Raw genomic sequence first — 16,832 nt, forward strand, 5'->3', positions numbered from 1 at the left:
AGTCTTCGACGAACCCGGACGGAAGACCTCATCCGCATCATCACTGCTACGCCTCCGTCAGGGAAGTCTCACCGTGGGCCAATATGCCATACGGTTCCGTACCCTTGCCTCGGAGCTGGCCTGGGATAACGACGCTCTGGTATCCGTCTTCTGGGAGGGTCTGTCCGGCCGTATTAAAGATGAACTTGCCGGTCGGGACATTCCTACCACTCTTGATGACCTAATAACTCTTGCCACCCGGATTGACCTACGGTTCCAGGAGCGTGCCAAAGAGGTCACCCGTGAGAGGAGGTTACCATGTCTAGCTCCTACTTTTCAGAAACCCGTCACTCCCTCCGTCTCTACCCAGGTACACTCTCCTGAGTCTATGCAGGTTGACCAGACCAAGATGGTCAAAACCCGTCAGGACTTACGCCGTGCCGAAGGGAGCTGCTTCTACTGTGGCAGTAAGGAGCACCGGATCCGTGCCTGCCCGGAGAGGTCGGGAAACGCCTGTGTCTAGGTTCGCTCAAAGAGGTCAACCTAGACAAGAATAAATCCTCTCCATCTCTGCTGCTGTCAGTCTCAATCGTCTGCGGGGAGAACCGTTATTTCGAACTAGCCCAACTTGACTCTGGAGCAGCCGGGAATCTTATTTCACAGTCCCTGGTAGAGAAATACCGCATCCCCACCAAACCTCTGGCTGTACCCTTGTCTGTTGCTGCCGTGGATGGGGGCCTCTTACCACGCCCCATCCAACTCATCACCGAGTCCATTACTCTGCAGGTGGGAATGCTGCATTCTGAGAGTATCTCCTTTCATGTTCTGCCTGGACTCTCTCACGCCCTCTTGCTAGGCCTACCTTGGCTCCAGAGACATGCACCCGTGCTTGACTGGCAGACCGGAGAAGTCCTTCGCTGGGGACAGGACTGCCATAATACCTGTCTGGTTCCCGTCCATCCCGTCTGTCCTTCTCCTACCCCAGCTAATCTACCTGGACTTCCGATTCCTTATTGGTCTTATGCTGATGTCTTTAATAAAAAGGAAGCAGAGACACTACCTCCTCATAGACCATACGACTGCCCTATCGACCTGTTACCTGGTACTACTCCTCCCCGTGGGCGTATTTATCCTTTATCCGCTGCTGAGACCCGGTCGATGTCCGAATATATTGAGGAGAATCTGGCCAGGGGATTCATCCGGAAATCTACCTCCCCGGCGGGAGCAGGCTTCTTTTTCGTCAAAAAGAAGGACGGTTCTCTCCGTCTCTGTATAGACTATAGAGGCCTTAACCAGATCACGGTGAAGAATAAGTACCCCCTTCCGCTCATTCCGGAGTTATTTGATCGTCTGAGGGGGGCTAGAATCTTCACCAAACTGGACCTCCGTGGGGCGTACAACCTGGTTCGTATCCGTCAGGGGGATGAATGGAAGACGGCATTCAACACCCGGGACGGCCACTATGAATATCTGGTAATGCCCTTTGGTCTCTGTAACGCTCCTGCCGTCTTTCAAGAGTTGGTCAATGACATCTTCCGGGACCTTCTCTACTCCTGCGTAGTGGTGTACCTGGACGACATCTTGGTCTTCTCTCCGGATCTCCAGACTCACCGGAGGGACGTTCGTCAGGTCCTGCTCAGGCTCAGGCAGAATCACCTCTTCGCTAAATACGAGAAATGCCTCTTTGAGCAGACCTCGCTTCCGTTTTTGGGCTACATTATTTCTCAGACCGGCCTATGAATGGATCCAGAGAAACTGTCTGCCATCGAGAAATGGCCTCGACCGGAGGGGTTGAAGGCCATTCAGCGATTCCTGGGCTTCGCCAACTACTACCGCCTCTTCATACCACACTTCTCTTCCCGGACTGCCCCAATTTCAGCGCTCACCCGTAAGGGTACTAATCCCAAAGAGTGGCCGCCCGAAGCAGAGGAGGCCTTTCTTTCCCTAAAACAGGCCTTCTCTTCCGCCCCGGTGCTGCATCGCCCGGACGGCAACAAGCAGTTCTTCCTGGAAGTTGACGCCTCCTCCTCTGGAGCCGGAGCGGTACTTACTCAAAAATCATCTTCCGGGAGAATGGTAACTTGTGGCTTCTTCTCCAAACTCTTCTCCTCTTCTGAGCGCAACTATTCCATAGGAGACCGAGAGTTATTGGCCATCAAACTGGCATTGGAGGAGTGGCGTTACCTACTCGAGGGGGCTCTTCACCCGGTAATAATTTACACTGACCACAAGAACTTGGCTTACCTCCAGCATGCCCAGAGACTTAACCCGCGCCAAGCCCGGTGGTCCTTGTTTTTTGCTCGCTTTGATTTTGTTCTTCATTTTCGCCCGGCTGACAAAAACGTCAAAGCAGATGCCTTGTCCCGATCCTTTCTGGTGTCCGATCTCGAGGAAGAACCTAAACACATCATCGATCCCGCCAGAGTAATGCAGGTGGCTCCCGTGAGCCTAAATCGTCTCCCTCCCGGTAAGACGTTCGTATCAGTACCTGATCGGGAGAAGATCCTACACTGGGGTCACTCGTCTAAACTAGCTGGCCACGCCGGTCAGAAAAAGACCCTCCAGCTTATTGCCCGGCACTACTGGTGGCCTACCCTGCACAAGGGCGTAATAGACTTTGTTTCTGCCTGTGTGTCCTGCGCCCGCAACAAAGTCCCGAGACACCTGCCAGCCGGTCGCCTTCTTCCGCTCCCTGTGCCTGCTGCCCCCTGGCAGCATATTGCTATGGACTTCATAACTGATCTCCCCGTCTCTGCCGGTTGTACGGTCATTTGGGTGGTCGCTGACCGCTTTTCCAAGATGGCTCACTTTATTCCCCTGCCTGGTCTCCCGTCTGCACCCGAGCTGGCTAAAGACTTTATCCGCCACATCTTCCGTCTTCATGGCCTGCCTCTCCACATCGTGTCGGATCGTGGGGTACAGTTCACCTCACGTTTCTGGAGAGCCACTTGTAAACTGCTAGACGTCACCCTGGACTTCTCTTCCGCTTACCACCCACAGTCTAATGGTCAAGTGGAGCGGATCAATCAGAACCTGACCAGTTACCTCCAGCATTTCGTTAATGCCCATCATTCTGACTGGGTGGATCTCCTACCATGGGCCGAGTTCTCCTATAACAATCACGAGAGCGAATCCTCTTCCAAATCCCCGTTTTTTGTAGTCTTCGGTCAGCATCCTCGGATTCCTTTTCCTGTCTCCACCTCTGTGGACAACCCGGCTGCGGAATCTCTCGTTAGCAAATTTTCCTCCATTTGGGAGAGTACCCGATCCGCACTCCTTCAGTCGTCCGAACGGATGAAAAGACACGCTGACAAAAAACGCCTGGATCCTCCACAATTTCGTCCTGGAGATAAAGTCTGGCTCTCGTCTAAATATGTCCGACTCAAGATACCTTCTTACAAGTTAGGGCCTCGGTTCATCGGTCCTCTGGAGGTCATCAGTCAGATCAACCCGGTGGCCTATAAATTAAAACTCCCGGCCAACTTACGGATCCCTAACTCCTTCCATGTATCTCTCCTCAAACCTGTGGTACTTAACTCTTTTTCCAAGTCTACAGGTACGCCTCCTGCTCCGGTTTCTGCTGAGGACGAGTTTGAGGTAGAGAACATTCTTGCCACCAAAAGGGTAAGAGGAAAGACCTTTTTTCTAGTAGATTGGAGGGGGTTTGGTCCTGAGGAGAGAACGTGGGAGCCCTGGGAGAACATCCATGCCCCTCTTATCCTAGCTAAATTTCTGTCTGGCCTAAAAAAGGGGGGGCCTAAAGGGGGGGGGGTACTGTAGCGCCGGCGTCCCTGCCCTCTGCTAGGCAGGGACGCTGTTCCCCTCACCTCCCTGCTCCGTGCCCGGCGTCCTCCTCCCGCTCTGCTGGCAGCGCGCGCTCCTTCCCGTCCACTGTGCTTAGGGCGCGCGCGCTCTCCCTCCCTCTTAAAGGGGCCGCGCGCGCTGTCCTAAGGAGTCCCCGGCCAATGGCCGGAGGACTTCACCATATATAAGGCACCTACTCCAAAATGGAGGTGCCCGAGCAATGTTGTTGCACTGTTCACTACTCTGCTTCAGCCCTCAGGTCCCGTTGCCAGTTACCTGCCAGTTACCTGCCAGTTACCTGCCAGATTCCTGCCTGATTATCTGCTACCTGTCTGCTAGTCTGAGGTTCGACGGTCTGCCTTACTACTCCTGTCAGTCTGTCTAAGGACCAGCCTGCCCGCTCACCTGGGAGCGCACATCAGCCACCTGCCTGCTTGCCTGAGGTCCGACGGTCTGCCTTCCAACTCCTGTCAGTCTGTCTATGGACCAGCTTGCCCGCTCACCTGGGAGCACACACCTGCTACCTGCCTGCTAGTCTACCTGGAGGCTCCGCCGTCACGTGCTGTGACCACCTGCCTGTCCAGTGACTCCTGCTCGCTCACCTAGGAGCGCTCATCTGCTACCTGTCTGCTAGCCTACCTGGAGGCTCTGCCGTCACGTGCTGTGACCACCCGCCGGTCCAGGGACTTTTGCCCGTTCACCTGGGAGCGCTCATCTGCCGCCTGTCTGTTGGTCTTCCTGGAGGCTCCGCCGTCACATGCTGTGACCACCCGTTCATCCAGAGACTCTCGCCTGCTCACCTGGGAGCTCACGTCTATCATCAGCCGCCACAGGTCGTACCAACCCTTTACCTAGAGACTGCCCCGGTCACTTGCCGTGACCATCTGCCCGTTAATCCAGAGACTGCCCCGGTCACTTGCCGTGACCATCTGCCCGTTCATTCAGAGACTGCCCCGGTCACTTGCCGTGACCATCAGCCCGTTCATCCAGAGACTGCCCTGGTCACTTGCCGTGACCTCCAGCCCGTTCACTCAGAGACTGTCCCGGTCACCTGCTGTGACCTCCTGCCCGTCTTCCCTGGTCGCCACCCGCTCCCTTACAAGGACTGCCCCTTTGTATAGTAGCTCAGAGGTTCCGCCTTCCAGACCCGTTACAGTGCATTTCAGTAGTCTTAATAAGTGTGGGCTGGGTGCCAAGAGTAGAAAGTCTTTAAGGCAATACATTGCTTATTCTTTCAAGGAAAATTCAATGAAAGGCTAATAGGACAATCAGGAACAAAAGGTATAGCCCTTCTGCCCTTCCTTTTAGTGATAGCGGGTATTTAAGCACCTGAAACCCCACCAAGGAAAATTTCCTTTTGAAGCTCCAATATATTAATGATAGAAAAGCACATGAACATCAATATGGTCTCTTTCTTCTGCTGACTGATGGGGGGTCTAAACATAAGACCTTCACTAATGATGAGCGAGTATGTTCTGTTAACCCTTTCGGCGAGCATGCTCGGGTGCTCGCCGAGTATCTTCAGCGTGCTCAGGTGTTATGTTTCAGTCACTCCGTGCTCATGATTTGCGACTGTTTGACAGCTTTAATACATGTGAGAAATGCCTAAGAAACGAGCATTCCTCACATGTATTAAAGCTGTCAAACAGTCACAAATCATGCACACGTTGTGACTGAAGCTTAACACCCGAGCACGCTGAAGATACTCGGAAAACACCCGAGCATGCTCGTAAATCTCGAGTAACGAGCATGCTCGCTCTTCACTAACCTTCACCAATCATATATTGATTTCTTAAGGATAAATCCTCAAAGTTGTTAGCTGGAAAGTCCCTTTAAATCTTACTAATCAATGCAATAAACATTTCATGGTGCCATAACTATATTGAACATCTGATTTCATCAGTCAAGGTGACAGGGCCAAAAAAGTATGTAAACCCTTATATTTCATAACTAGTAAATCTTTTTTTGTTCGTCTTTAGTGATCAAACCTTGACGGAATGTAGGAGAGCCCATGTCTCTATTCCTCGGGTTACTACAAAACTTATTGGGATATTTTCCTTATGAAACCTTCTTCAGATCACATTTCAAAAAGTCTTCATCTTGGACTTTTTTTTTTAAATATTGGATAACTCTTCTGTGTAATTTTATTTTCTCTTATATATCTGATCATTTTGCACAATTTATCTAAAATTAAGATTTGTATTACAAGAAGAAGACGTCTCATATTCAACAACTTTGCATTTTCAAAGGTGGCAAAATGACTATGCCCTGAATTGGCAAAGCCACCGTAGACCATGCCTCTAGGGTGATCTCCAAATATAATGCTTTCTCTTTTTACCAGGCCAAACATCTCAAGTTCTAGAAAGGTGGTTTTGACCATTGTATTCCACCATGAATACGAGTTGTGATTGGAGTTAATTTTGATAAGTGTAACATCAAGAGGAAGAGCAGTCTACATTTTCGATGGCCCGGAAGACTACTTTCTTATTTTGGCTATTACAATCCATACTTTCTAAAATTTGGGTTGACTATAATACATAGTCAAGCAGCTTGATCTTTAATGGAGACCATACAGGGGGCTCCTTTCCTTCTCCCTTTTTTACCTTTCCCTGAATTCACATTATAATACAAAGGTCCCGATTCATTTCTGAATTTGTGCCTTTTTTTTCTCTCTAGTTTTTCGCTGGCACTTTTTCTTCTTTTAATTTGCACCTTTTTTAAAGTTAATTTTATATGTGTTTCCGTCTTTTTATGTTCTTCATTCTTGTGGGCAGGCTTTGTGGTTTCTAGATATTTTTAGCTGATTCTATTTCAACTTTTCGAAAAAAAAAAAAAAATTTACAGCAAATTTTGCGTTATGTTACTAGAACAAGCGACATAAAAAAGTTTAACGACAAAAATAAAGAGCGTTTTTGGGTTTGCACAAAATTCAAAAACCACATTTGCCATATTAAAGAATTTGACACAAAAATATTAGCGAATACAACAAGACAATAAAAAGAAAACTGACTTAAAAAAACAGCAAAAAAAAAAACGCACAATATGATTAGGGCCCATAGTATACATGGCTGGTTGTCTAGGGTTCAACTTAGGGATTCTGAGCTCCAAAGCAAAATTGCAAAAAATGCTGTGTTTGACCATGTTGCATTTATAACATTGGTCTTTTTTGCATCCGAGGGAACTTTTGACCTCCCCGGTTGCAACTGCTACTTATTCATTTTCTACAGCTAAAGTTCTAACCTAAGGTTCTGTCAATTATAGGAAGATCTATACATTTGTATCCTTCCTTACCTTTTCTCTTGGCTCATCACATCCTCAGATGAACAGCAAAATGACCAGCTTTTAAAAAAAGAAACATGATTTTGCGTTACTCTGTTGGGAGATGTTTACACTATAAGTGTCTACATAATGTGATCTACAACCTATCGATGGTTTTCTTAGCATGTTGTGATTTTTTTTTGTGAAAAGTTGGAGTCCAAATTTAAGAAAAGGAATGGGTGGACACATCTGTATATTTTGGCCTTCAGTGTTGAATGTCTTCTATTTATAAACTGTCCATCCATTTCTACTTTTTCAAACTTTTGGGAATTTCTATAAATGTGATATTTTTTTTTATTTATAAAAAGTAAAAAAACAGAATTCTGATTAGTAAAATCAATTTTGTCAAAACTGACTCATTAACATTAGATAAGGCTGGTAAAAAAAAACAAAAAAAAAAACTTTTTAACAAGTCGTTATTCTAGAGGTTCACATACTTTTTTCAACTCACAAACACCTTGATTGATTAAAGCATCTGTGCAATATATACTGGAGTTGTGCTTGGTAAAACTGCCAATGTATAGTGATGATTTGGGGTAAGATGAGAACATTTGGGAGACATGCATACAAAAAATGGACAAGGGGGATAAACTTTTCTCATAACTCTGCTGTCCCTTTGTATTTTGGCGTCAGGTTTAGTAAATGCTCGTACGCTGATTTAATGAGAACTTACTGATGTATACAGTAAATGCCAACTAGAGCAAATTAGAAGCCGTTTGTACCATGTAATAATAAAAGCTTTACATCAGTGGGTAGGAATCTTAGTTGACAAGTTCTTAAGTTTTTTCAATCTAAAACTTTAATTTGTCCGTTTCATTTTAAACTTAAAGAAGAAACATTTTCAAAATGTTAATAGTTTCTTAGAGGTTATCCAGCCAATCAATAAGAAGCAATACTCGCCTCCACTGGTCCTCCCCTATCCTGATCAGATACTCCCTCCGGTCTTTACTAGTTTCTACTTCCTGGTCTCATTTCGACACACAGGAAGTGCCTGTTTACCCAATCACTGGCCACAGAAGTAACCTGCCTCAGCCAGTGATTCGTTAAGTGGCATTTCCTGTTTGTTGAGAGGGACCAAAAAGAAGAACCAGAGGGGGATTCAGAAGGCATGAGAACACACAGTGGCACAGGATCAAAAGGAGAGCATATTGCTTCATTTCTTTCTTCATTCCACTCAGAGCCTTTAAAAAATAAATAAAAGGCAGGACAACCTCTTTAACCCTACTATTCATTATGTTACAACATTTCCAAAACTTCTTCATTGAAATAACCAATTGATATCAATAAATATTTAGTGATCTGCTTAAAAAAGGAAAGAAGTAAAATACTCTAATACTTTTTGGGGACTGTTTAATGCATATCGCAAAACAGTTGTGATTTGTCAGGATAATTTCACAAGTTCCTTTAAAAGGGATGGAGTTTATGCAAGTCCAACTCAAAAGTGTTCCCGGGGACAGGGCTTAAATATCAATGTATATGTTGGTAAGTATGGTAATGGTGGATGCAGTTACTCTCAGTAGTATAAGAGTATAATGGTGTCACACTGATGCGTTACTGTAAAGAGACACACTCTTTGATGAAGCTGGGTGAAACACGTGTTGGTTCACTGGGCTAAAACACCATTAGGACTTCACACTTGTACCATCTAAGTTCATATATGATTACTTTGCTTCTTGAAGGTTATGCAACCCACTGTGGACTATATTCCATCAATGCATTTGTATATTCGGTGACATATGCTTTATAACCCCTAATGACACTTTTTTGGCCCTCCATTGAGCTACTCTGCTTTAAACTTTTTTTTTTTCTCTATATATTTTTTCAAATATAAATAAAGTACAAGACGTTGTTGAGACATACTGCAACGCCCTCCTTTCCTTTGGTTTATTTACTTTAAAGAGGTCTGTCATGGTAACAGCATCTTTTTAAAGGGGATGTCCATCCCTTTTTTTTAAAAAAAACAAGCACAGTGTGGTATAAAAATAAAAAAATACATATAATTTCCTACCGATCTCCCACTGCTCCTCTGTGCTGCTGCCCAGATCCCGTTGCTGGTCACCCCCTTACCTCTTCCAGCAGGAACAGCGTGTGGCCATTATAGCCATTCACTGGTTGCAGTTTTGACCAACACTGCCCCCAATAGAAGAGGAGACGCCAGCAGTACGGAGGATACCATTGGAAATCGTTCATATAATTTTTTTTGCCAGTCTGGAACAGTTTTTTTTTTAATAAAAACAAAAGGAGGAAAACCACTTTAAATACTAAGAACTCTTCGCTGGATCTATTCAATCTTCTTTGTTGTTGATTAGTACAACATAAAACCGTGTAAACTAGAAAAACTACCATAATAAATATGGCGACTCAGGGTAGAACATAAAATGGATAGGAAGTAATGGCTCGTTGAACGACTTACATTGGGTACAGGTGGTCTGATGATGGAGGTGCGAAGACTGAAAAAACAAAGAACAAACTACCGTAAAGACGTGAGATGAGGGTGGAAATGGGGAAGACATAAACAATGGTACAAATAATAGGAGGATAAAAACAATGAAGATTAAGGCAATATCTTATGTCATTACTTCTGGGCCAGACTGATTCTTTCCGTACGACACTTTTTGGAATCACAACTCTGTAGGATGACTCCGGCTAAAATTTACATTTAGACCAGATCTGAGGCCGCGCATGCTGGTCACCCTCCAATATAGTGAATAATGCCCAATTCAAAGTCTATAACAGTGCCCCCCCCACCTATCATGTGCCATTTATGACACTGGAGCAGAACAGCCTTTACGCCTTCTCAGGCACCATGACGTCGGTGCCACCCCTGATGAAGGAGGATACGGAAACAACTTTCGTCTCTTCTACAGACTATTATTAGGAGTGATTAAGCATGTGAGGCCATCTCTAAGCTATAAACATGGAACCTAGTACGCTGAGGCCTACAGGTATTGATGGAGGCCACATTGATGTGGATTGACCAGGAGTGGTATACAATATAATCCTGTTCAGATAAACCAGGTGAAGATAAGGACCGCACCTCTAGAGAAGGGACTCTTACCCATAATAATCTCATTGTGTATTTTAAAAATGTAAGAAGAAATCTTAAAAAAAACCTTAGAATTATTGAATACAAAGCATTCTGAATATTTGAATTCTGCACATTCCATGCTTTCTTATCGCCAATGGTTTTCTGTTAAGGCCGTACACTCCATAAAGTAAGCCCATAGGCTCTTAGAGAATAAGGGGCCCAGACTTGATCATTCCATCCTCTTTGCTATTGGGTGGTGAGAACCGGTACATTGCTTCTGTCTCCAGAGGAACTGTAATGTTAGCAAATGCAAGATCAGGATTTGGACATAAATGGGGTATTCTCGCAATTGAAAGTTATTCCCTATACATAGGACAAGGGATAACCTATTGATTTCTGGAATCTGACCACTGGGACCCCCATTGATCCTAAGAATGGCCCTCTGTGGAGCATAGATTGGAGGTGTAATTGCTTGACCTCCGCTTTTTTCATTGTCTATGAGACTGCCAGAAATGGCCAAGCGCTGTTCTTAGTTCACTCCGGCAGTCTCATAGGATCATGCGCACCTCCAATCCATTCACATGGATCCACTCAGGATCGCTTTAGGTTTCAATTGTATAAAGCGGATAACAAGCCTCATGTTTTTCTGTCTTGGATGGCAAAAATGGGCAAGGTTTTAATCCTTGTTATGGAGACCCTCTCTTATAAAATGGGGAACATGAAACCAAGTGTTTGGCAATGATACAGACTATAGGCACATTTACGACATATTGGGGTAGTGGTTGAAAATTACACCAGAAAAGGGTTCTTAAAGAGATTATCTAAGATTTGAAAACAGGGTCTTTTTTTAACAAACAGCACCACTTTTGTCTGTTGTTGGCCATGTCTGGTACCTCTTCAATACATCCTAAAAGGAAACCTCGTTAGTCTCACTACAAATATGATGGCAATAAAAACTTCGACAAGCAATGAAAATATAAAGTGTGTACCACTGGGAATTCATGTTCAATATTCTATTGTAAAACAAAGGCAAACAAATTTTTGAATGTAGACATTTTTACCTTAACGTTTCTCCAGAAGACCCTCTCCTTTTCCATAAATTGACCAGACTACTGGACCGACTGGCGGCTGAAGAGGACTTTCCATCCCCAACGTGCATTCGGACCACTGTGGAGGTAGTGAATGCACTGCGGACATTTCTTTCCGGTTTTGCAAGGATTATATACACCTTTGGCACAAACATACATCCGAGAGCTACCGTGGCACTTAGGCTCACTGAGAAGCACATGGTGATAATTTTGTAGTTGCTACCAAAATAGATTGGCACAAAGGCTAACCATATGATGCAGGTGGTGTACATGGTGAATGCGATGTACTTTGCCTCGTTAAAATTGGCTGGTACATTTCGAGTCTTGAACGCATAGAAGGTACAGCTCAAGATCAACAAACCATTGTAGCCAAGTGGAGTCACCACACCGAGGTTGTTGGTGTTGCAAATCAAGTAGACTTCTCGGATGCTCGGGTAATCAAACATGATATCCGGAGGCTCCATGATAAACAGAGCAATGATGATTCCTAACTGGATGCAGATAAGGATGAAAGCTATGACCAGCTGTGCGCAGGCACTCATGAACCTTGGCTTCTTGGTACAGATTTTCTTTTTGCTACCGGCCAAAATCCGGGCTATGCGGTTGGTTTTGGTCACAAGAGCCGAATAGCTCATCGCTGGAGAAAGGCCAATACCAATTCTTTGCAGGTAACAATATATCCGTTGAGGTTTTGCAATGAGACAAAACGTGCACAAGTAGCCTAAGCAGATGCCGGCCAAGATGATGTAGCACAGTTCTCTGCTCGATGACTTCACTACAGGAGTGTCTCGGTACAGGATGAATATTGCTGTCACGAACATGGTGGCAAGTAGACCTAGACATGCAAAGACTACAGCTGCTATCGGCTCAGGGTCCTTCCACCGAAGGTATTCTACCGGGATTTGAATACATCCTATAAGGCAAAAAAAAAAAATTGTTAAAAAACAACTCATGTACTCTTCATGTGTTTACCCTTAGGCTATGGTCACACAGAGCCTTTTGATTCGTTTTTATTAGTGGATCCACTCCAAAATGTTCCTCAAACCCACTTAAAAAAAGTCCATGTTACTTTTTTGAGAGAGTTCTGATGGAATTTGCTCCAAACTAGGCACAGTCCAATCAAAGTACTGCTAAAAATGCTTCAGGAAAAAAACTATTCCAAAGCTCTCCCAGACCCCTTTAGGAAAAGAAAAGCTCTTCCAAAAACTCCCGAAAGAGGAACGTTTCTTGAAGCAGTTTCCATTTTTAAAACTTTTATGTAGTTTTTAAACACTTAAAAAAAAACTCTTTGTGAATATAGCCTTAAGGAGATCTGATGGAATCTGCTACAAACTAGGCAAAGTCAAACAAAAAATTCCAAAAAGTCAAAAACAATGATCATGTCACTTGCTGTCAAATGTTCCATAGGCCCCTAGGGGGCGAGATGTAGTGCGAGGGTCCCTGATTCATTAAGAGGTGCACACCTCTTAATGAATCAGTTGAGGCGCGAAGTGTGCTTCCATGCGTACCTCGCCACAAATCTTAGCCCAGCCGTGAGATGCAAATGATGTGAAAACACCAAAAGCCACAAAATTTTTGCACAGCCTTGCGTTGCTCAAAAATGTTGCCATTTTTCAAAAGGTTTTAATACCAGTTTTCTGGCACAAAAGCTTTGATGAATCGGCTCCACAGAGATTTTTTTGAGGTGATCAAGGACAACGAGTTTTCGAATGCAAACCACTTGAGGAAACGCTTCTCATTTAGGGAGTTTTTGGAGCAATTTTTCATTTCCTAAAGAATTTTTGCAACCTTTTGATTGAACAGTCCTTAGTTTGGAGTGTTTTACGTCAAAAGCCTCTTTAAAGGAGTGACTTGCACTCAGTGTCAGACTGGGAAGCAAAGGGCCCACCGGTAACCAACTCCAGGGCCCCGCTTTTCAGCTTCATGGAAATGTGACATTATCCTCAATCACAAATTTATATAACAATGAACTGGGTAGATTGTTAAATGAATAAGATGCCGCCTTTGTCTGTACATAGTGAGTAAAGTATACCGTGCCAAGTACTGCTCATATAAGAGGGCAGTGGCCCACTCTTGCACAGGGGCCCACCGGAGGACTCTCCTGTTCTCCAGTGGGCCAGTCCAAGCCTGCTTGCACTGTCTTTTGTCCCACCAGGCGTTTTTCAAAACCTGAATAGGAAGAAAAACGCTAGAAAAAGGAACATATGACCAGCAAAGTGGTTTTACAAAAGATATTAATAGGAATTGTGTTCCAAGAGTTTTTGATTAGTGATGAGCAAAAGTACTCGCCACTGCTTGGTACTTGCCCGAGCATCACGGTGCTCGACAAGCTTGGCGAGTATTTCCGGGTTGCTCGGGCAGGAGCTCGGGTCCCCTCCCTGCATGTTTGGCACTCTTTAGAGAGACAATGAACATGCAGGGATTGCCTGCCATGCACTGTAATGCCGTAGTCATGTTTGTTGTGGGCATTACAGTGATTGGCTGGCCGCACAGCATCATCAGGTCTATCTAAGTCCTGGCGCCGCTATACTTGTCACAGTCACTCCAGAATCAGGCATAGTAGGGAGAGCTGCTGCTGCGTCAGGGAGAGATTTGCTGTTTATAGTTTGTATAGGTATTCCACAACATATATATATATATCTAGCTGAACTAACAGTCCTTCTGAGGACTAATCCAGCTGCATATATTCAGTGGTGATGGCAGAAGTTAGGCTGGCAGGCAGTGTATGTGGCAGACTGCAGTGCATATAGTGCAAGAGGGTCCATTGAATGTCCTGTTGGTATAAGTATTCCACAACATATATATATATATCCATCTGAACTAACAGTCCTTCTGAGGACTAATCCAGCTGCATATAATCAGTATTAAGAAGGAGTTAGGCAGGCAGTGTATGTGGCAGACTGCAGTGCATATAACGCAAGAGGGTCCATTGAACGTCCTGTCTGCTGCTGCTGTAATAATTACAGATATTTGTACACATAGCCCAAGATATCAGGGGCCAGCTCAATTTTTTTTTTATCTTAATCCTAGTTATTTGCTTAAAAAGCAATCCAGAGTACACCATTTTTCTGCTGCATTTGCTTGTTCTCACTTCAGAATACAGCCAGATCTGTTCCATATTTCAGCGATAAAAATTTGAAATTTGAACTCAACGTAGAAAATATTGGCCTCCTTTTCCATTCTGTTGCAGTGTGTCGGTCAAGCTATTTACACTAGGTGTCTGTGAAGAATAGTATTAGTAAATTACAAGCCTGCTATTTAAACCGTGGTTCTTTTTTGGACATATCACCTATAAGAGTGTTCCAAAATCAACTATTTCTTCCATTTTCATTTTGTTGCAGTGTGTCGGTCAAGCTATTCACACTTAGTCTCTGTGTAGAATAATATTAGTAAATTACAGGCCTGCTATTTAAAACCGTGGTTCTCTGTCAGACAAATCACCTATAAGAGTGTTCCAAAATCAGCTATTTTTTCAATTTTCATTTCGTTGCAGTGTGTCGGTCAAGCTATTCACACTAGGTCTCTGTGTAGAATAGTATTTGTAAATTACAGGCCTGCTATTTAAAACCGTGGTTCTCTGTCAGACAAATCACCTATAAGAGTGTTCCAAAATCAGCTATTTCTTCCATTTTCATTTCGTTGCAGTGTGTTGGTGAAGCTATTCACACTAGGTGTCTGTGTAGAATAGTATTAGTAAATTAAAGGTCTGCTATTTAAAAACATGCGGTTCAAATCCAGCCATTTGTAGTGAACGTGGAAAATATTGTCCTCCATTTATAGATTGTAGCAGTGTGTCAGAGTACACCATTTTACAGCTCCATTTACTTGTTCGCAAAATACAGCCAGATTTTTTTAGTTTTATTCATATTACTGTATTGTGGAAGCAGAGGAACTTTTTTCAATGATCAGACGCACGTGATCCATATGACTGCCGTAATAATACAGAAATTTTGTGGAGCGTGCCAAATATTCCACTCCTTTTAACCCCTTCCTCACCCGTGTCACAGCGTCTGCCAATCGGAATGAATTAAATATTTCACCAATGGAAATTGGTGAAATATTTACAATCTGGGCATGGCCTGATGCATATAGCATCAGCCATTGGCTGGGGGGAGTGTCACCTCTCCCCCCTGATCTGATTGGGGCTAGTGTCCATGTGACGCTAGCCCTCCAATCAGATGTGGTGGGGGTTATTTACAATGGCTGACCAAGCTCCCCAGCTTCATCCTGTCCATGGAAGCTGAGGAGCTTGGTCACCCGCCGATCTGACGCTGCCAACGCTGCCATTGATCCGCCGCCACCGATCCGCCGCCGTCACCGATCCGCCGCCGCCCCCCATTGCCGCTGTCACCGCCGGTAAATATTTCCCCCCTTGTCCGACTCCAGCCCCCACTTAGCCCCCGACCCCCCCTCCAACCCCAGTCCAATTTCCTACCGCTCCTTCCACTCCCTCTTCCACGTCTTCATCCACCGGCTGGTGCTCTCCTTCTGCCAGCCGGTGTAAGGTGATCACAGGCAGCAGCAGGCTCACTATAAATCCCCTGCGCCTGTGATCACCCACCATCCATCCCAGTGATCACCCCCCTGCCCCCATTGATCACCCCCCCGTCCCCAGTGATCACCCCCCCAACCCAGTGATCACCCGCCCCCTGCTGCTGCTGGCCTCCTACCCCCCTTGCTGCTGCCGGCTCCTGTCCCCCTTTCTGCCCCCTTCTGACCCAGTGATCACCCCCCTGCTGCTGCTACTGCCGGCTTCCTGCTCCCCCTTTCTGCCCCCTCCTACGCCTGACCGCCCCCTCCTGAGCCCCGTGTGCCTGAGCGTGCCCGAGCGTGCCCTTTCCTGCGCCCCGTGTGCCTGAGCACGCCCCGTGTGCCTGAGCGCGCCCCGTGTGCCTGTGTGCGCCCCCTCCTGCGCCCCGGGTGCCTGAGTGCGCCCCGTGTGCCTGAGCGCGCCCCGTGTGCCTGAGTGCGTCCGTGTGCCTGAGTGCGCCCCCTCCTGCACCCGTGTGCCTGAGTGCGCCCCCTCCTGCGCCCGTGTGCCTGAATGCGCCCGTGTGCCTAAGTGCGCCCCCCCTGCGCCCGTGTGCCTGAGTGCGTCCCCCTCCTGCGCCTGTGTGCCTGAGTGCGCCCCCTCCTGCGCCCGTGTGCCTGAGTGCGCCCCCTCCTGCGCCTGCGTGCCTGAGTGCGCCCCCTTCTGCGCCCCATGTGCCTGAGTGCGCCCCCTCCTGCGCCCCGTGTGCCTGAGCGCGCTCTGTGTGCTGATGTAAAAATTGTGCTGATGTAAAGTAGACATGTGGAAAATATTATTTATTAACTATTTTGTGTCACATCACTCTCTGGTTTAGCAAAAGAAAAATTCAAAATTTGAAAATTGCAAAATTTTCCAAATTTTTGCCAAATTTTTGATTTTTTCACAAATAAACGCAAATATTATCGACCTAAATTTAATACTAACATGAAGCCCAATATGTCACGAAAAAACAATCTCAGAATCGCTAGGATCCGTTGAAGTGTTCCAGAGTTTTTACTTCATAAAGGGACACTGGTCAGAATTGACAAAAATGCCAAGGTCTTTAGGGTCAAAATAGGCTGGGTCCTGAAGGGGTTAAAGTCAG

At 45.7% G+C, this 16,832-nt stretch overlaps 1 protein-coding gene across 8 annotated transcripts in view; it reads right to left on the bottom strand.

Moving 5' to 3' along the window:
- GRM5 (glutamate metabotropic receptor 5) overlaps positions 1-16,832 on the bottom strand; it is a 599,946-nt gene that overhangs the window by 16,908 nt on the left and 566,206 nt on the right. For 6 of the 8 annotated variants that reach the window (XM_073662042.1, XM_073662045.1, XM_073662047.1 and 3 more), the window contains exons 8-9: positions 11,191-12,130; positions 7,075-7,122 (exon numbers count right to left, since the gene is read on the bottom strand). In XM_073662042.1, coding sequence (XP_073518143.1) covers positions 7,075-7,122; positions 11,191-12,130 — 988 coding nt within the window. The remainder of the gene's footprint in view (positions 1-7,074; positions 7,123-11,190; positions 12,131-16,832) is intronic. The other 2 variants (XM_073662044.1, XM_073662046.1) reach the window with 1 other exon arrangement.

The sequence above is a fragment of the Phyllobates terribilis genome, unplaced genomic scaffold, assembly GCF_046119375.1.
Source record: "Phyllobates terribilis strain yellow unplaced genomic scaffold, ASM4611937v1 Scaffold_2__4_contigs__length_985480577, whole genome shotgun sequence".
Taxonomy (NCBI): domain Eukaryota; kingdom Metazoa; phylum Chordata; class Amphibia; order Anura; family Dendrobatidae; genus Phyllobates; species Phyllobates terribilis.